Genomic DNA, 21,002 nt, shown 5'->3' on the forward strand with positions numbered 1-21,002 from the left:
TCACCAAATCATTCAAAATTTGTACACAGGACAACAAGTGAAGCTGCCATTAAATGAAGACAAAAGCAAAAACTTGTCAGTTACAAAACAACTCAAACAAGGATGTCGCCCTAGTTATTCAATATTCGCAGTAATTAAATAATGAAAATTGAAGATTGGAGAGCAAATCACGTATGCAAATGATACCTAAAACTGAAGAAGAACTACAGGAGATGATTCACAAAATATATAGTGAAAATAAACATTCAAAAGCTATGAAAAAATACTATGGAATCCAGGTCTTATCTAACAAAAGTTTACAGCCCACCACCCTTAAATTTTTACTAACCCCCTAAAATTTTCACGAAAAGTTTCTAAATAAACTATAATATGGTTACAGCGTTCTTTTCCCTTATTTTTATCACGACTCACTCCTCCACGACATGTTTTCAGCTGAATGCCAACTTAAGAGTAAAACTTCAAGAGGTCGACCATTTCAAGTACCTATAAAGTATTTTAACAAGATAGGTTACCTACAACAGGAAAAAATCAAATGAAGAATTCCTATAGCCATAGAAGTAATCAATCTTAACTAGCAGACTGTATATTCAGCTTAAAAACAAATTAGTCTTGTGCTATATATTAAGCATTAGACTATATGTTCAGAGACTTCAACAATACGCAAGTTACAAAGCTTCAAAAATTGTTTTCGAAGGAAAAAAATAAAATGCACATAAAGACCAATAAACAAAAATATTTTAAAACAGATAGGAGAGAAGAGGTGGGTTTTATACAACATTTTTGGGAATAATATTCTTTCGATTGCAGATATTTTACGAAAAAATTGTCTTTTTTCACATCGGTACAGAGGGAAAGGTGAAAGGATAGCAAGGGATAAGAAGAAGGAGATGAGCACAATAATTTTCAAAGAGGCAGCTTAAGATCATAAAACGCAGAAAAAAACATTTTCCAAGTCCAAGCCTTTTAAAAACCAGTAGCTGCCAAAAGGCCGAATACTTAAATAATAATAATAATAATAATAATAATAATAATAATAATAATAATAATAATAATAATAAGATTGGATATTCAGGTACACGAAGTGCTTAGTTCAATTCCAGTTCTCATTAACTAAAGTTTGTCTTTCTGCAATACGAAGCTATAACCTTATTTGTTTTCCGTTTTCTTTTATTCCTACATCGTCTAATCTCATCATCGTTTTTCCAAGTTCAAAAACATCTTTCACCGACAATTGCTAACTATATACAAGATTGTATTTTATAACTCTTCTTATAATGTTTCCATGCACTTTTTCCTTTAATTTCACCGAGCAAACATTCTTAAAAGCGTGTTAATCTAATAGCCTTCGCTGGTCTTTTACAAAGAATTACGTGGACAGTTTTCTAAAATCATTCAGTAAATATACAATACCTTAAGCAAGCCTTCCTTCCACTCTTGTAGTAAGAACAGGTAGACAGTGAAAAAAAAGAAAACAAAGGTATTGTATTAATATGTATTGTACAATAAAACAAAATATATTAGCTCTAAAGGTTTCCAACCCACCTCAAACCTTGATTTTTCAGTCACAAATTACCTAAAGTAACTCAGCAATTAAACGGAAAGAAACTGTATTTATATCTGATGATAATTTTTTTCTTTCTTTTATTTCCACATATATTTACAATAATTTGTTTTTCTCTTTTTCACATTTTACTTTTTTCAATCTCAGTCTTTCTAATGCTTCTACTCTTTTAAGTGTTATTATTAGGATTCTTTCTGTTTCAGCATCTAGGGGAAACAAAGCCCATATTATATCTTCTTCGTGCTTCATTTTCTTTCTTCTTTCGTCTTCTTCTGATGCCTTCCTTTTTTTTCTGTTTTAACACGCAATTCAAAAGCACAGTCAATATTCTTCTCATCAGCTTTATCATCAGAATTTTCAATGTTCAAGAAAATTTCATCTATTTTATTAAAACTGGTAATGATATCAAATGAAGTTGATGCCTGTGATCCCTCCATCCTGCAGCAAACAAAAATAGGAAATCATAAATAACGAATATTTTCAATATAAAGTAAATACTATAAAATTTTAAATGTTATATTTATGCAAATCGTACTGTTAAATTTATATCAAAATAACTAAAACCTTATTTTTCACGTCTCTCAAGAATTTAGGCAATCAATTATATAATTATCGATAGCAATTCACGGTTCTATTCTCATAAATCAATTCTACTATACAAACATTTCACCTATGATTCATCTCAGTCTCATTTTACAAATAGAACTCCTGTAGTTATTCGCTTAGCGCTTATAATCCAATAATAAGCAATCCGCCCTGCCATAGCTAATTCATTATTAAAAAAGAAACCAACCAAGCATATGTTACGCTGGCTATTCTGCCCCTTTTAAAAAAGAAAAAAATTACAATAGGTATTCTTCAAGTTAAAAAGAAAAAAGCATAAATCTTCTAACAAGGTGCTTTTCTACACAAAAACTAACAATAAAAACATTATTTCTTTCTGCTAGCAAAAAGAAAAAAGTAACACAACATAGGAAAGGGATGCTAAATGTCACATTTATCTCTCTAACAGGTGAAACATCTTTTCACATTTATTTCAAATGTTCTTAACAAGCGGTAAAAGCGTATCTTTTCTCACTTTTGTTTCTAAAAAGGGCGTATTTTTAAACTAAAGCATTTTTCTATTTATCTCTTCTGCCTTTTTTACATTAAACACAACACAATCTCAAAATCGTAACACGCAGGTGTTCACAAGAAAAACACTTTTCTTCTCAAACTATTCATCTGTACCACATAGGATGTTCCAAAAGTATGGCCATTATATTCAATTCCTCTCAAATTCTGTCTGCAACAAAAAATAAATGTCACATAACTTTCTCATCGTGTCGTATTCACCTGTGCGAGTTCTATATACTGTGCTCTACCAACACAGTGGGGTATGCTCCCAAGCATTGTTCAAATCAAATTTCCAAAAATAAATGTCGCAATAACTTTGTCAAACCGACATGTACCATTCTGTTCCATTTCCCTCTCAGGTGTTATCCAAAAATTTCACTTCATGACATTAGTGAGTAATATTTTTTCTCAAACTTGGCACTTTTCTTGTGTTCCTATGTATCAGATACGGTGCACTAGTACAATAAACTATTCTTTTACAAATGTTTTTCTTCTCTGCTTCCAAAAAGCTACAGCATTGTCCTAAATCACGACTATCAATTCAAATGTCCATAACTTCTATTCTTTTAAGCGTACAAGCACCAAATTTACGTGACACATACATAATAGTGTATTCTTCACATTTACCCATCTCCCGGTTTTTTCCTGGTCTCCTCGGGAAAATGTTGAGCACATATCGGTTCTTCAACTACTGTCTTCCATCTTTATAACGAACAATACATTATACATACTTACCAATAATGATAGAACAATGCTTTATTGGTCTAAACAGTTAAAAATGTTCCGCATAAATAAATATATTGCCCGTCAGTTTTTACATCGAGGCCATTTTGGCCGAGCGTGTACAATATATATACGTAACGATTAAATCAAAGACATCATTTTTCCAGCGCGGCTATACCGGACAAGAGATTTAAAAATAATAATTCCAGCCAAAATAAAACGCGATCACTACGATACAGAGAATACAATATGTATACGTACCAGTAAAAATAGAACGGAGCCAAATTTGCCGAGAGTACAAAAATGTCATCTATTCCAATTTAAATCTGCCATATTGATTAAAGGTATACAATATTTTTACGTACCAGTAATAATAGAATGCGACCATGTTTTTACAATGATGTTTTTCTGACGAAGAGTACACAAATGTCAATTACCCTTCCAAGACCTCACACAAAATTGAAACAGAGGAAACTGCCCCCAGGGCAAAAGGGAAAGTAGGAAATACTCTCAAAAAAATGCTTACGTGTTACCACTTTTACCCCCTACTCAAGTGCTGTTCTTTAGTTGCTATATTCGTGTCTGCTAGGTTTCATTTGGAACAAAACATTCCTGTCACCATCAACAGCAGCCGAGACGATATGAAGCTTGCTTGCAGTAAGGTAGTGATCGTTCTCAACTGAGAAAGTGCAGGTTTTATAATAATTTAAAAGTTACTTAGGAGGCACAAAAGGGGGTGAATGATCTGTTTCGTCTGTGTCATGGATAAACATATACAGTGTGAGGCATCTAAAAGTACCACCTGAAATGCCGAAGAAACTAGGAATGCTAGCGACATACGGTTTGCGGTAAACAGCAATATCAAATGGGGCTCGACAAATGGATGTGGTAGGAAAATATCAACAAATAGAGAATATAGTGATTTTTTATTGGAACTATAGAAAAGAAACAAATAATATTAATGAGTACACGCGGAGAAATATAACGCCGTTTCTCTTATGCTTCGCTTGTACATAGTAAAGGAGATATTAACAAGATGATGGTTGTAATCAGAAATACAGTGGCCCACTGGACCGCCAGTACTTTGGTATGTATGCCGTCTGAGGTGTATGACAGAGCAGCCTTTGACGCAGACCAAGTTGCTCTTGTCGAGCCACAAGATCATGTTTGTTCACAGCAGGCAGTCGTAATGGTAAAAGGGAAGACAATGGGGTTTACAATAGGGATGGCCACAAAGTTCCGGTTCCGGCGGAACCGGTTCCGCGAGGAAGCGGTTCTCGGAGATCCGGCTTTCAGAACCGGTTCCGGACCTGGATCCGAAAACCCGGTTTCAGAACCGGATCTTAGGAACCGGTTCTAAACCTGGATCCGAAAACCCGGTTCCAGAACCGGATCTTAAGAACCGGTTCCAGATCTGGATCTGAAAGCCCCCAAAGACCCGTAAAGGAAGCACAAAGTTCACCTTCAAAAATAATGCAAAGAGGACCATGCACTTGTGCCTTCCCCGCCCAGACCCGCTTGTGCCCCCAGAAAAAAATTTTGGTCCACCAGTGGGTGTTTAGCCAAATGAGTTGGCCAGTTTGCCTGTTTAGCCAATGAGTTTGCCAGTTACCCACTTTATTTAGCCAAATGAGGCAAGCTGCCGCCGCCTGGGCGCCTGCCTGTTGCTTCCACCATTTCATACTGTTCATAGCTTGCCAGCAGCTCGCGTTTAGCGTAGGGATGGTAACAAAGTTTCGGTTCCAGCGGAACCGGTTATGTTTTCAGAACCGGTTCCAGGCCTGGATCCGAAGAACCGGTTCCAGACCTGGACCTGAAGAACCGGTTCCAGACCTGGATCCGAAAAACCGGTTCCGGAACCGGATCTTGAAGAACCGGATCCGTTCAGACCCGAAAACCGGTTCCACCAGTAACCGGTTCTGGCCACCTCTAGTTTACAATGCAGAAAATCCGACACATCAAACTGATTTATGCAGGAAGAATGTCTTAGAAGCCTGCCGTGTGTACGCAGAGATTTGCGGACAGACAGCAGCCACCGTGACATCTCTCTGGTGAACTCTTTGTGAAATTAAGGAACACTGGAAGTGTAACAGCGACAACGTGTGCGCAACAAGCCAATTACAGGTGAAATGGGTGCATCAAATGCTCTAGCTGCTGTTGCTTTTGCTCTGCAGGGACAGTGGTATGAACCATCGAAGTGTATTATGCATCTTGCATACACATACGTTTCACCCATATTATATCTCCATCCATCAGGAACTATATGGGAATGATTTTGTGAACCGTGTTCGGCTTTGTACATGGGTGTTATATACGACACACTTCAGATTTCTCACTTATCCTATTCACTGACGAGGGAACCTTTACCAATTATCGAAACGTAACCTAAGGAATATGGACTATTTGTCTGTAACAAATCCACATTGGCTTCACTAGGTGAATCATCAGCGCCCAAGTGCAACACCATGTGCAGTGAACAATAGTCTGGTGTGTAATAGTGAGTAAATATCTCCTTAGGACCTTTTTCGTACATAAGACACTGAATATTGACCGATACATACACCTCCCAGAAAATTCACTGCCAACACTATTAGAGAGCAAGGAGGGAAATGTGGTATCAACACGACAGCAGGTGCTCAGCTCACAGTGTACGATACATTACAGGATGTTTCAACAAGGTTTCCCAATCGGTGGGTAAGAATGGGGGGACCTGTCACATAACCGGCTCTTTCTCTAGATTTGGCGCCGGTAGACTTTTTCTAGAGGTACCTGAAGGACATGTCTAGTGGGATGTGCCAACCAGAGATGGAGTGGGCCAGAGGATCATGAGTCAAAATTTGTAAGTGTGTTAGTGAGCCGTGGGTCAACAGAACATGACCCACTGCGATCCACCACCCACCGATTCACCATTTCCCACTCTGATGCACTACGACCCACCGACACACTGCTCAGTGCATTGTAGACAGCATTTTTTGAACACTGGTGAATCTGCCTTCGTTTCCTTCCCTTTGCATTTGTTTCTATTTACTTACCTGAGATGAGTATATCTAAGTAAAAAAAAAAAAAAAAATCTTCAGCCACTTTTGGATATTGATATTTGTAATTGTAATAATAGCAATAGGACTTACTACTTGGCTTTCAAGACACGGTCTATTTTACACTGTTTTTTTCTTTACGCTGGCCTACTTTACCTTGATTTTAGACTTTCAATTTTCATCCTACTGAGAAATATCTGTAATTTAACAACCCACTGGATTGTAACAGAACGGTGCTTGAAAAATTGCCCGCAGAAATCCAAACTCCGATTAGTGGTAATTTCATAAGCTAAGCTTAGAAGTGTAAACTCTTTAGCCAGTCGAGAGGAGGGTGAGAGTTGATGACAACGGGTTTTAGTGGCTCAGAGTGGGTCATGAAGGTCGTTGCACAGTGTGCGTCTCGGTGGATCGTGGATCAATGAGTCATGTGTCACGTTTTCCTTGACCCACGCTATATCCGGAGTCAACACCAGACGATATGCAATAACGCATTACTGCAGCCTGTAGGGTCATCCCACATGTGATGTTACATTCTGTGCAAGGATCATTACGTGTGCGCCCCGATGTGTGTATGGCAGCGGAAGGTCACCATTTTGTACATACACGTTGACAGACTAGGTTTACGCTCATTGGCACCCAATCTGTTCAATGTCAATCAGTTTCTATGGATCTTCGACATATTGGCATAGTCATTGTTATTACATTCTGTACAGTGTCAAATAGACGGTGCTGACGATGTCTGATGTTTTCTTCTTCCCTCTTGAACGCCATAATTCGTGTTTCTTCGTCTCTTCCATGACTTCTGACAGCTCATACTTACTGCAGTACTGGCGGTTAAGTGGGTCACTTGTCCTTCTGCTTATAACCATTCCTATGATCATATCTTCGTTACTATGTGCAGTAGGACAGTGGTGCCCACCCCCCTTACGTCCATGACGCACCCCCCAATTGTCTATCCGTAGGTGTTCTTCCATGAAAAAAATCTTCTTTTCGATTAATTTTACCCCCCCCCATCAAACATATTTATATAGATTTTAACCCCCCCAAATATTTCAATGACACAGTTTGCGTCATATCCCCCCCTTGTGGGCACCCCTGAGTAGAGCATGAGACAAACGGTGTTGTAATTTTCTGCGTGTGCCCTTTCATGTTATGTTTTCGTCTATCGTTTCATTAACAAAAATTCACTTCGTTCTGATGCTCCGTTTGTCGTCATTTACAGATTATTTTTCTGATACCATTTTTAATTCCTACAGATTAACCTTTTATTTAAGATAACAAAAGATAACCTTTTATTTAAAATAACAAAAGAGACAGGAGAGGCGGCTCTAGAAGGTAACAAGTGGGGGGTGGCAAACCAGAACCCAGACTATTATAGGTGTATCATGAGTTTACTATAACTTTCAAAAATATATAAATAATAGCTTCAATTATTTTTGGCACTCAAAAAACTGGGGGGGCTAGGCCCCCCGTCCCCGGGCTGGATCCGCCACTGAGAGACACAATAGGAGAATACAAGAAGGACTGACCATCGTAGAATTCCAACTCAACCTTTGGTCAGACTTTCCAGGAGTTCGCTGGAAAGAATGGTGAAATAGGTGGAGCAGAAGAAAATTGTCATTTTAACAACAGAACCTCCCCGTTTCCCTGCAAGCATGTCGCCACGTTTGGCCTAATCCTCGTTTCGCCTAACCAATTATCTGACACTTTTATGACAGATAAATGATAAGATTTGTGTCCGCCATTTTAGGCGAAATAAGGATCCTCGTTACGCCTAAAATGGCGGACAATAAGAAAAAACCGTGCAAATTCAACACAGGGAAATTATATAAGAGAAAATTCCCTAGTATATAAAGAACTAAGAAATGCAAAATATATAGATTATATAATATTAACTATTTTCGAGGAGTTAGGATTACCAAAACTTGTTTATGTATTTACTAGGACCATGGATATATACGAATATATATAAGTAAGCGAATAGCAAAACCCGTTAAATCACATTTTAAAATTTGTGACAAGTCGAGAAAAACTGTTTAAACACGTCATAATTGTAAAATAACATTAGAAACTAGAGAACATTAAACAATTAAGAATAATGTGAGTGTTGGTCTGTGGAAAGCTGTATAATCACATTAGTCTGTGAATTGCGTTATTGAAGAAAATAGTTTGGATTTAACAGGTTTTGCGTATGTAAATGGAAATAACAGCTTTTGCATCTGGACTAGCGGCCATTTTTGTTGAGGCTCAAGATAAAAAACTTATCAAAAAGAAAGGGAGCCAGAGTCAGAAATCAGTATTATGCCTACTAAAATATTGGGGAAGGGGGGAATGTATTATCAACTATACATTGCACAAGATTGGCACAAATGAATATGGATACATAAATGCTACATTAATTGTGTTCTAAATTGAAAACAATGGACTCAAATGTGCAAAAAATTGAGTTATGTAACTTCCTCTCCATCATCATCTACTAAATGGAAATCCATATCGTCGTCGTCCTCTGGTGCATCACCATTTTCTCGGTTTTCTATTCCTCAAAAACCTCTTTGTAAAACGTGAGCTTTGAGCTGCTTTCAATCGTCAAATCCTTCGTAACTACAAGCGGAGTTAATTATACCTATCTGTATACATTTCTAAACTGAATGACTATATTTTGGAAGAGTTTGTAACTTTTTATGGACTAACATAGGGTGAATATTAATTTGCCAATTATCCCAATATATGAATTTGAAATATAGCAAAACAAAATGTGCAAATGTTGAGTTTGAGCAAAACAGCGGCAGAAAGAGAATCAGAAATGGTAAATAAGTGGCAATTTTTTAAAAACATGTTGTACCATAAGCATGTTAAAATTTTGAATGATAATTGACACGAGACATTTTAAGAAAGAGGTTCTGCTGAAGCTGAAGAGACTGTTTAGAGAAGAACCTAATCCAACAATGTTCTGTTCAAAGTAAAGAGTTACCCTGAAATACAAAACAAACGACTTTTAAGCATAGAATAGTCCACTCACATTGTCTTTTAGGCTACATTTCATTTCCAGTTTTTCATGTGTCTTGTACGTTTTCTAGACAATTTTGGTGTTGTCTGATAACAAAATTATGATCATCGCTGCCTAGAGTATCGTTTTCTTTCGATTTTGCGTGCATTTGTCTAGTAATTATTAGAGAAAAGAATATAAGCACAGAAAAGTTTCACGAACAGTTAGGTTAAGACATATAGTGTCTTCATTTTCAGTCCAGGGTGTGCGGTGATTCAGTAGTAGAGCGTTCACCTCCGGTGCTTGGGGTTCCTGGTTCGATCCCAGCTCGCGCCGTGTGGACTTTGTGGTGGACAAACACCGTGCTCGTGGGTTTTCTCGGGGTTCTTCCGTTTCCTCCCACTTTCTTCATTCCACCATTTCATTCATTTCTCATCATCACCGTCTCCTTTAGCCTAACCGGCATAACCGTGAGACTTAAAACTAAATATTTCATTTTCATTTTTTTTCAATTTTCAGTCCAAGAAAAAAAAATGAAAGCACACACTTCAAATCCTGCCAAATAAAATTTCGAATGATTTACAAAGAGTTGCAATAAATATTCAGATTACTAAACTCATATAGTTTAATCTGAACTCATAAACTCATATACTAAACTAAATTCAGATAATCCTATACAGTACGAAACCTCAAATTGTTTGAAATATGGAATTAACCGGGTTTGATTCTGCTTTTCTCATGAGGTTATTTGCAGATTTGGGATTTAACAGTTTATGGAACTAAATATGGAAGAGGAATTTAACTGGTTTTGCATCTATTGTCATGATGGATTTAACAAGTTTTGGTAATTGGCACATATTTCAATCTCAATTTTCAACTAGTTAAAATGGCTTTTTTCTACTGAATACTGTTTGGAAATAATAGCTTTCCAACTAAGGTTTCCAGAGTAACCACTATCTCATTTTTTTAAAATGAATTTAACGGGTTTTGCCATTAGCCTACTCATATATCGCATATATATCAACACGTTCTCTAACGATCCAAACGATTTATGGTATGGATTTCAAATCTTAAGTATATATTTCATCTCAGCTTGAGTCTTCTATTAAAGTAAGAACTAAGGCATGATTCAGCATAAGTGTCGTGTGGTGTAACGTCATGCCAACACGGAACAAATTGCACGAGAAGCGCCATCTATAGGTCCTTGTAAAGTGTGTTTATCACAGTTTCTAGCCAGCTAGTTGTAGTGTAAGAGTGGGTGCAGAATGAAGCGTGAAGAGTCAAAATACCTTAGCAAGGCGATAGGCAAGTTTTTCCAGAGCCAAAACGGCAATCGAAAAGCAAGTTTAGAGCATTTCCGGAAGCAAGGTGTGTCTGACAGGACAACCCAGAGAGCCATAAAACGTTTCGTGGATACTGGAAGCACTGATCTAAAGCAGTCATACCGACCGAAACCGAACACCAAGCTAGATCCAAGGCTTAAGAGACTATTGGTCCAAAATCCATCATGCTCAGAACTTGAGTTGGCAAAGCGCGTGGGAACGTCGCAATCTACAGTGAATCGAGCAAAAAAGAGGCTTGGGATTGTCACTAGGGAGAAGCAGCATAGACCAAAGCACGTGAAAAATCAAGTGGAGCGAGTCAAAAGGGGCACAACAAAACTACAAGATGAGTGTTCCTAGTGGCGGAGAACATTTTTTTGTAATGGATGACGAAACATACCTGTTCGCGAATCCCAAAGAAACGGCTGGAACTGAGTACTATAGCTTAGTTCCAGGACATGCTATCCCACACGAAGCTCGAGTGCAACTAAAAACGAAATTTCCAGGTAAATACTTGGTTTGGCAAACCATTTCTGAAGACGGTGTTGTGTCCGAACCATTCATTACCACGGGTACCATGAACCAGGATATATAGAGAGAAGAGTGCATCCCAGAAACGGCTGTTGCCATTTTTGGGGGAAGAAGAGGACCATGGGTAATGTATTATTTTGGCCAGACCTGGCAACTTCACATTATGGGGGTACAGTGACCAAGCTTTTAGAGGACAACAACATCAACTTCGTTCCCAGAAACATTAACCCCGCAAATGTGCCCCAAAATCGACCTATCGAAAGATATTGGGCACTATACAAGGCTAAATACAAGAAAAGGAAGACGCCTCCAAAAAATTTGAATGGTTTCAAGCACGTGGGGACAACCATTTCCAAGCGAGTGGGAGAAAAGTCCGGAAAAAGGCTGTTTATGAGGTTCCGCAGCAAGCTGGTGGAGACCTACAGGCATGGACCCATGTCAACCAAGTTGTAACATTTTCTTGCAGCGTTTTGTACCTTCAGTTCGTGCAAGAAAGAATAAATAGTTTATCGTGAGTATGGCGCTTTCTATCTTGATTACAATTTCGCGACACTTATGCTGAATCACACCTTAGTACAACTTTCGGTTTCAATATTGATGCCTAAATATTTAAAATCGTAAGAGATAATGAGAAATCGTTTTTGATGAGAATTCAGCTTCCGATAAACAGGTTGCATGTCTCACACTATCACACTATTCCTGCCGTAAGTTATAGATATATTTCCGGTTTCAATATTGAATCTGCATAATTTGGAAATCTACAGTAATTTAACAATGTAAAAGAAACTCACATGTAAGAAAACAAGGTATAAATGTTTTCATAACTTTGCTCACTGCACCGAACACCAGTAAACCTTAGCCCAGACGGCCACCCAACTGAATAAGGGGTTCAGCCTGATAGTAGACAGCGTTCGCTTCATCGTATGGACTTCAGAAGCCGATAACCCACGAGGTTACTACTTGTCATTATATGTCACTACCGTTAATGTTTTACACTGGCAACAGAATGCTGTGACTGGACCATAGGAACGAGTAACATGGTGCGATGCAGGGTTGGCAAAAACCATGTTTAAAAAAACAAAACAATAAACCTGTTTTTTTTTGTTTGTTTGTTTAAGCCCGGTATTTTTTGGGTTTGAACCAGGTTTTTTGTTTAAATAATTTGATGTATGTATTTATATCACATATATAGAGAAATAAGTTTGTTTCATCTTGGGTTATTGTGCAACAACCGGGTTATGCTGGAAGAGGTCACATAAGCTTAAAGCGGAATCAAACCGCTTCTCGGCTTACATCCGAGAGAAATTGTCCTCCATTTGAACTCGAAACCGGGACTAATTGACTACAAATGCGATATGTCTGCCGACTCACTCATGAACGACTCCTGGTAAAAATACATTGTGCTGATCTTTAGGTACTTGTTAATGTAACTGTCAAGAGTCATTTCAGAAGGACAAAGAGATAACCAGTTGCAGAGGTGAAACCATTATACAGAATTACATATGGACAATTTCAAAACGCTGCAGAGTACAGAAGAACTGATTTAGTCCAAGTTAGTTCATTACGACTTTTATTAGTCCAAGTTAAAGAAATACAACGAGAAGAAGAAGAAATAGACTTAATTTGCATATCAGTAAGAAAAGCGAATAAAGATACGAATTATTTGAGTCCACTTTGGCTCTGACCTATTTATACATAAATAAATACCAAAGATACTTCTGATTTCAATAAATGGTTCTCGTGGGATTTGTATGAACCCTCCTCCCCCCAAAACTACAGCATTTCGATGTATTTTATCAATAGTAAACATTATTAGAACGAAACAATATTTAGAATTTTTCTTTGATTGAAATTGCATAACAATAATAACAAACTATTAAAAAATCACAAAAGAAGCATTCATAAACTTATAAAAAATATAAAAGTTGCTTTTGTAGTATAATCTTTTTGAGTAATGAATGGGAAATTTAGGTCTGAATATAATACGAATAATATACGGGAGTGAAACGTAATAACCCATAAGTGTATGTTCATCAAGATTTTACGAACACTTACACTTTTACGAACATTTTTCGTGTTTTGCTTTAAACCAGTTTTATTTATTTATTTTTAACAGCTGGTTTAAACCAGCAAACCCTGGTGCGATGAGTCTCGTTTTCAATCTCATCACGCCGATAGTGATCTATAATTTGGTGCCAGCCCAACGAAATCATGTCAGGTTGGAATTGTACAAAATAACGGACACCATGTTGATTTATAGAGTGTTTTTCTGTAAGCAATGTTTTGGACCTTTGGTACCTACTATTCACCCGTATTGTATCGAAGTACGAAGATCACCAGAGTCAACTATATCTTTATTTCTGTCATACGAGTGGAAATGGAGTGTACCAGCAGGACAACCACCCTCGTAACAGATCCCGGTTGGCCACCATCTGTTTGGAGGAGCATTCAACTTCTTCCTGCTGAAACAACCACCGAGAAGCCCGGATTTCAGTCTCATTGTAAATCTCAGACACTTATGCTATGGACATTCCCGGTAGTGTGTGAAACGAGTGGAAATTCAACTCAAAAGTTGTAATTTCAAAAGTAATAATAAGAAATGAAATATATTTTTCTTCTTTCTTTGTCAGTAACACATTGAGATGTTTGAATTGTGGAATTATCCAAAGAGCAATTTGTCACAAATCACTCATTTCGATCACAGTTGTCCATTGTTAAGTTATGAGCAAATTTACGGATCTTTTGTCAGATGTAGCTCGAAATAGCTACACATTTCATACGAATTGTAATTACAATAGAATCACAATAGGATCACTTGTAATGCATTAACAGTTACAAAAATGCGTTGAAACTGGAATGAAATCTAGTACAATTGTCGAAACAATTTTCCGAAAGCAAATAGTCCTATTACAAATTAGTTATGGGAAAACTAATTTGTATTTCTCAGTTCTTCACATAGTAGAGATTTTTTTTCCCGAAAAATTTCCCTCCAGTTTTATCTCCGCGATTTTTTCTATAGTCCACCATTTTAGGCAAAACGAGGATTAGGCCAAACGAGTATCCTTATTTCGCCTAAAATGGCAGGAATAAAGCTTATCTTTTATCTGTCATAAAAGTGTCAGATAATTGGTTAGGCAAAACGAGGATTAGGCCAAACGATGCAAGATCCCCTGCAAGAGGGCTTAGAAGGTGTCAAGGTGCAAGGTCACATATTCCAATAAGAAAGTCTTCCAAGGGCGGAGGGGTGGAAGAAAGAAAGTTCTTGCTAACTATTTCTTCGTTTTGTATAATGTGAACTGACCGTAGGATATATAACCATCCTTTGTGTCTATTCTTTTCTTTTCTCAAATTCCATTCCATTCTAGACCTGAAAAGAAAGAAAATAGGGACTGTCCTCGTCAGTCACAATGAATAGACGCAATGTGTTATCTTTCGTACAAAAGAACAGGTTTACAGCATTTTTTCGTTACTGTAAAGCACAAAGAGAAAGAATAAATCGATAGAATGTAAAATGGAAGGTGAAACCAGAGCAAGAAAAATCATTATAGTTGGCTTTTCATTGTTTACCTGTTTCCCTTTTTTTAAGTTTATTTATTTATGTGCTTTCGCTCGTGTCTTCACTCTTCGTCTTTTCCCGTTTTGCCTTATGATTCTTATCACAGGAAACGTCAATCAAAAATTAGTACTTAATGACTTGTTATTGTAAGGCAAAACGGGAATTCCCCTTTCGCCTTATAATAATTTTTATATAATGGTAGCTCTCTTTAGCAAATATAAATTTAATAAGAATGTTCAACAGAAGGACAATGAGAAACTGGAAAGAAACAAGTTTCGTTGAAAAATAAGCTAACAATGTAATGAATTGGAATTCAGAACTTAGAATTAATTATCACATAGCAGGGGTGGACTGACGAACTTCAAAATTTTGACCCATGAATCCGACCATCATGGCTCACGAATCCGGATTTTCGACGCCCTACTGCAATTCACGGGAACAGTTATACCGAATAACAAAAAAAGAAAAAGAAAGAAAGAAAGAAGAAACGAGAAACGGCATAAACATTCTCCTACAAGTTCTGGTGTGCTTAAGTGTCTGTTTTTGTACGTGAAAGAGTAGAATCACTTTTAACACTATCCACCTTACATGTATTCTATTTCTTTTACGTCAATGACAATCGTTTATTCTGTCTACAGAAATAGAATTATAATTCCTCGAAAACAACTTCAACTCGAATCAGGAGTGCAGAAAAGTTTTGAAGAGTGAAAAGAAATCTTCGCCGACGCTCAATACTTATGTGTAAAGAAAAAAAAATTAAAATGATAGTTCTCATAATCAATCCGATTCACAAAACTTCCCAGACATCAGTCTGAGCCTAACGTTCATTAGTGTGCAAAAAATTTCAAGCAAAAATTGTATGACTACACTCAGGTAAGAAAAAAAAAATATCTCTTTCACAACCCAAAGGGAGAATAGGTTCATTTGGTAAAGTTAACATTTTTTTTTTTTTTTTTTTAATGGAGCAACAAAGAACTTACAATAGCGCTATATACAGAGGTAACCAAAGAGAGGAATGGGGAGCTGGATTTCCAAACCATATCCTGCCAAATAGGGTTGGCTTCTTATATGTTAATTAAACTTGTTTAATACTTACAACCAGGTGCCTGAGCAGGAATTAATTTCGGATGAAGGTGTCCAAATTCACTGTGGAAACAAATTGTATTAAAATGTGTAATATCACCCGTAAAATTAGACAAAATTTACAGAAAAAGTCTTTATTTCGGGGAGAGAGGTTCGAACCGCCAGGACCCACCCCTGCCTACAACAAATGAAGAATGTAGTATAAAATGAAGTTTTTCTTTAAAGAACAATGCTAATACGTTAAATAGTTTTAAAAAATGATTGACGGTTAGCCAGGTAGGCAAGTCCGCTCTTGTCAGTTGGATAAATTATTGAAAAGCAGTAGGGGATCTAGAAAGTAAAAACTGGGGAGGGCTGCCAGAACCCAGAATAAGTATACCATAAGTAATTATCGAGAAATTCTTAATTAAAGCTATTATTAACGTGTTATTAAAATTACTTTGCTAGCCATCAATATTTTAAATTTTGTATCATATTCAATAACTCAGACAACAATAGTGTCCTGCCTTGCGCAGGACGTCTGGGTTTTCTATTTTCATATTATAAAGGTTGTTATGGCATCTTCGATTTGATGACGAAGATATAAGAGGGATAAAATGTGTGTAATTTTGTAACAAAATGACGCGTGTCTATTGACTTTATTTCATAGTTCTCTCATACTCACTTTCTAGTGACCGACGATAGTTGCCATCTAAATTCATGCAATTATCGCACTTATCTCAAGATTTTTCACTTCATGATGTTGAGGCAGAGGTTATTCTTGACCCCCGGAGCTCACTTTAGGAACAATTCTCCAGGAAAAAATAATATATAATAATAACCGCATGCACATGACTGGCGATAGTTCGTGTTGGTCCCTTCACGATTCTCCGCGAAGAATCTAAGAAGTGTGGACCAAAACAGTTTCCGCTGGTCGCTGCTACGCGGTGGTAACTTCAACACCCCGACACGAGATATATGTTTCGACTCGACGAAACCCTGCCGCCAGTGAGGGCCAATTATCGCAGACCTCCACAAAAAGCGACAGAACTTTCTTGGTTACTTTTATACATAAGACTAATTTTCTTTGAAATTGCACTTAATTCATTTAAGATTTTCTGAGAAAAATGTTTATTTATTATTCGTGACGAAAAAGACATAATTATTTTATTAACAGCTATGTCTCACTTACTGTTTTACACGAAATAGCATTTAAAAAAGCGAATGAATTCCAAACTGAAAAACTGAATAAAAACGTTGCTTTTCACCAAATTTTCCATCTGATAAAATGTTTTCTTAAAACACTAATTACAGCATATAAATAATATAATGTACTTACGATTTAGTACCATTGTTTTATGATAGAATTTATAATACCTTGTCAAAACGTTTGACTTCAAACTGTTAAATACAAATCGCCGTAAATTGTGTAATCTGCTGTCACAAAAAGTATACCATACTATTTTCGGATGGCTATAAGGAAGAAATACCATACTATTTTGTGATCGGTATGGTAAAATACTATTTTTCCATACTATTTTAGCGTAAATTATTAATTATATGTAAACTTTGTTATTTTTAAATGACTGAAGCGAAGTAATCTCACGATGATGTTTTAACATCTGGCCATTTGGGGGGGTTGGCCCCAATGGGCCCCCGTGGCTACATCCCTGCCTAAGACGTACCTGGAAGATCAAAAATAGTACCCATCAGTATCAACGACCTTCTACCAACGTTCGGGGTGGGCATGGATTCCTTCGCGGTAGAACTTGGTTTGCCGTGAAGCGAAGAAGGTATCATGTGTATTTTGCACTTTTACTACGGAGTTAAACTGGAGTTCTCTAAGGTGAGTGTCCAAGGAATGGAACAGGTGATATTCGGACGGTGCAATGTCCGGGGAGTATGGCGTTTGCAATAGTGTTTCCCATCCAAGGCGTAGGATGGTGTCCCGGGTCAATCTAGCCATGTGGGGCTTAGCGTTGTCCCATAACGGGAGAACCCCTTAGCGATTGAGAAGTGCTGGCTCCAGGGTTTTGAGTTTTTCTTGAACACGGCTCAACTGCTGATAGTAAACAGTTGCATTAATGTCCTGCTCTGACCAGCCGGTAACAGTTCCCGATGCACGATGTCGCGAGCAGTCCACCAAACACACAGCAGAACTTTCTGCTGCATTACTGGTTTCAGCTGTTTTGGAACCAGTTCATGGGATTTTAACCAATGATGACGACGCCATGGAGCTTCTCATCACATGTCAACATCCTGTCCAGAAATGGCTCCTTTCTCAGATGAGACAGCAAAGGAACACAGGTGTCTGCTCGCGTAGCCTTCTGGCCCGGAGTTAATTCATGTGGGACCAATAGACTCAAATTGTAGTGCTTCTCAAGTTGATTGAGGTGCTGCCGGATGGTTTCTCCACTCACATTGAATGTTAGCCGCAGTTCCTCACAGGTCCCTCCACTGTTCGCCTCAATTGCTACCTGAAGATTTTCATTTTGTATATGTGTTGATCTTCCGGCACGTGGTGCGTCTTTCGTGAGTGTTCTGTCACCGTCCTTAAACTTTCTAAATCACCCTTGCACTGTCTGCGTAATCACGACACCCTCACGAAAGGCCTGAGATATCTTCTGCCCCGCTGCAGTGGCGTTTGACCCAAGTTTGAACTCGTACAGTATACACGCCCTTATGACGCTCTGTGGAGGTTCCATATTCACTCTGTCTTTACACAAGTTCACGTTGTAACTGAACTACCACAAGCAGGTAGAATGTTGGATATACCCACACCAATATCTGACATTCGCCTTTTCTCCATTCGCATTCAACTCACGGTGTGAGGATCAATTGAACACAGACCTCCACAAAAAGCAACAGAACTTTCTTTTTTACCTTTATATATCTCACAGGACATAATATTTTTCGTATAGAGAATATATCTATATTAAACTTAAAGTTTTAATATCTCGAGTTCCGGAAGTCGGAATGTCAAAAATCCTTCAGATTCGTGTTCCTTGTGATCTAGTTTACGAAATATATAAAAATCAGAGGTGTAGCGGTTAAGATTGTCAGAGTTGTAGCGGTTTACGTTGAATATGCCAAGACTTTATGCATTAAGTCGTCTTGGATTTTTCTTCAATCCCAAAAAGCGGGTGGTTTTTCGTGATTAAGATACGTTTAAGCGAGGGACGAATATAGAACCTGAAAATCGGGTGGTACCCGCAAAAATCGGGTAATATGACAACACTAAGCTAAATAGAAAATAAGGTATATCCCTATATTTAAGATCACTACACCTGTAACTCATGAAATCCAACTTGAAATCTCATCCACTTAGACTGAGATCTTTTATATTATCATTACTCTTTCAGCTTGTTTTTAAATAGTACTGCCACTCTTTCTTTTGTTAACAAAAAACCACCACCTCCCTTTCTTAAAAAGAAAAGAAAAGAAAAACATTTAGATCGCAATACACAATTTTATTATTGATTTGTTGCCACTCCGATAAATGAGAATGTTGTGGTTTTGCATGTGTTGACTGGTTTCTTATCGCAAGTCCCAGACACCTGCAATAGTTCATAAGTGAAGGGAACACCTATCATATTTTATTCTATATCTTTTTACTTCCCAATAACGACAGCCGTGCCTCTTTGTGAGAAACTGCAACTTTTTTTTTTTTAAATTCTGCCATTTGTAAAAGTATACTAAACAAGAATTTCCCTACACATTAAGATATTTTAAGAAAAAATATCTTCTTTTTCCTCTGCAAATTTTGAGCATTTTTTCCCTCCATCTGGCAACTGAGAGTCGAAGATGGGAAAGATTCTTTGCTGTTTTCTCGTCGTTACTTGATATTAGTGCTGTCGAATTTTTGTGACTTTTGCATTTTCGGTTTTTGAGAAAACCGGTTTTCTGAAAACCGAAAACCGCAAATGCGGTTTTCAAAACCGAAACCGTAAAATGCGGTTTTTAAAACCGAAACCGCAAAACGGTTTTCAAAACCGAAACCGCAAATGCGGTTTTCAGAACCGACATTTCGGTTTTATGAAATTTCACTTTCTTCAAAAATCGGTTTTCGGTTTTTTTCAAAAACCGATTTCGACAGCACTAGCGTATACCCACCTAAAAATTAGCATTACATCACTGCTCCACTCATTTCCGCGACGTCCAATAACGCGGCCTGGAAAAGCATTGTCAAGCCATTCTCGCGAAATCGACGCAAAATAGGAAGGTGCCTCATCATGAATAAAGTACAAATTGTCCACTCCGTCCCAAGTTGAAACAATGGGATAAACAAACGTTTGTAGCATGTGCACATATCTTTCCGCATTCATTTTTTCACGAAGAATGTAAGGACTGAAAACAGTGTCATCACGAATACCACCCCACACAGTCAGTGAAGGACGTGACTGCAATTTTTCAATTGTAGCTCCAGGACTGTTGTTACTAGAGGTCCAGTAATGGCAGTTATGACGATTTATGAACTCACCTACGTGGAACACTGCTTCGCCTGACCACACAATATTACTCAGTATATCTGGTTCTTCTTCCATCCATTGTAATATGGATTAAGCAAGCTCCATCCTGACATCACAGTCTTCCGGTGACAATGGCTGAACGAACTGTGGTTTTCTAGTCGATCTCCTTCATTCCGATCTCAACTGTCACTTTTGATTGATTGACATGAAAGAAAGGCTGGAAGGGCGATGAGACCGTGTACAGTGTTGTTTGTCGGGAAGTAACAGATGGACAAGGTTAGAAAGGATGTAGAGAGTATGTGAGAAAAAAAGGACTTTTTTCCACTAAATGACTAGTCTGTGTGGTCCTAGTCCTGTGGAAAAGTGAACCTAACAATGAGAATCCAATTATTTCGACCACCCACGATGTTTTTTGTGTATGTGTGTGTGTGTGTGTCATCTTAATGTTATATGTAGGAGGAGCATTTGTCAGAAAGAAAAATGACTTACACTGACTTTTGTAAAAAAAAAAAAAAAAAAAAAAAAAAAAAAAAAAAAAAAAAGGCGGTGGCTCAGTGGTAGAGCGTTCACCTCTGGTGCTTGGGGTCCCGGGTTCGATCCCAGCCCCCGCCAAGTGAACTTTGTGGTGGACAAACACCGTG

General features: G+C 37.7%; 1 protein-coding gene across 1 annotated transcript; it reads right to left on the minus strand.

The window, feature by feature from the left end:
• Positions 1-1,503: 1,503 nt before the first annotated feature.
• Positions 1,504-20,436, minus strand: LOC145661835 (uncharacterized). Its single transcript, XM_081727173.1, has 2 exons — positions 20,006-20,436; positions 1,504-1,999 (listed from the first exon to the last, which is right to left on the minus strand). The coding sequence occupies exons 1-2, from the start codon at positions 20,434-20,436 to the stop codon at positions 1,807-1,809; spliced, it is 624 nt and encodes a 207-aa protein (XP_081583299.1). The 3' UTR covers positions 1,504-1,806.
• Between the last annotated feature and the right edge of the window lie 566 nt (positions 20,437-21,002).

Source organism: Thermobia domestica, chromosome 10 (genome assembly GCF_964235325.1).
Source record: "Thermobia domestica chromosome 10, izTheDome1.hap1.1, whole genome shotgun sequence".
NCBI classification, from domain to species: domain Eukaryota; kingdom Metazoa; phylum Arthropoda; class Insecta; order Zygentoma; family Lepismatidae; genus Thermobia; species Thermobia domestica.

Coding starts and splice junctions, on each gene's coding strand:
- LOC145661835 (XM_081727173.1), bottom strand. CDS start 20,436: ATGGAAGAAGAACCAGATATACTGAGTAATATTGTGTGGTCAGGCGAA. Junction 2,000..20,005: donor GATGTAATGCTAATTTTTAG/GTGGGTATACGC, acceptor TGTTTGCTGCAG/GATGGAGGGATCACAGGCAT.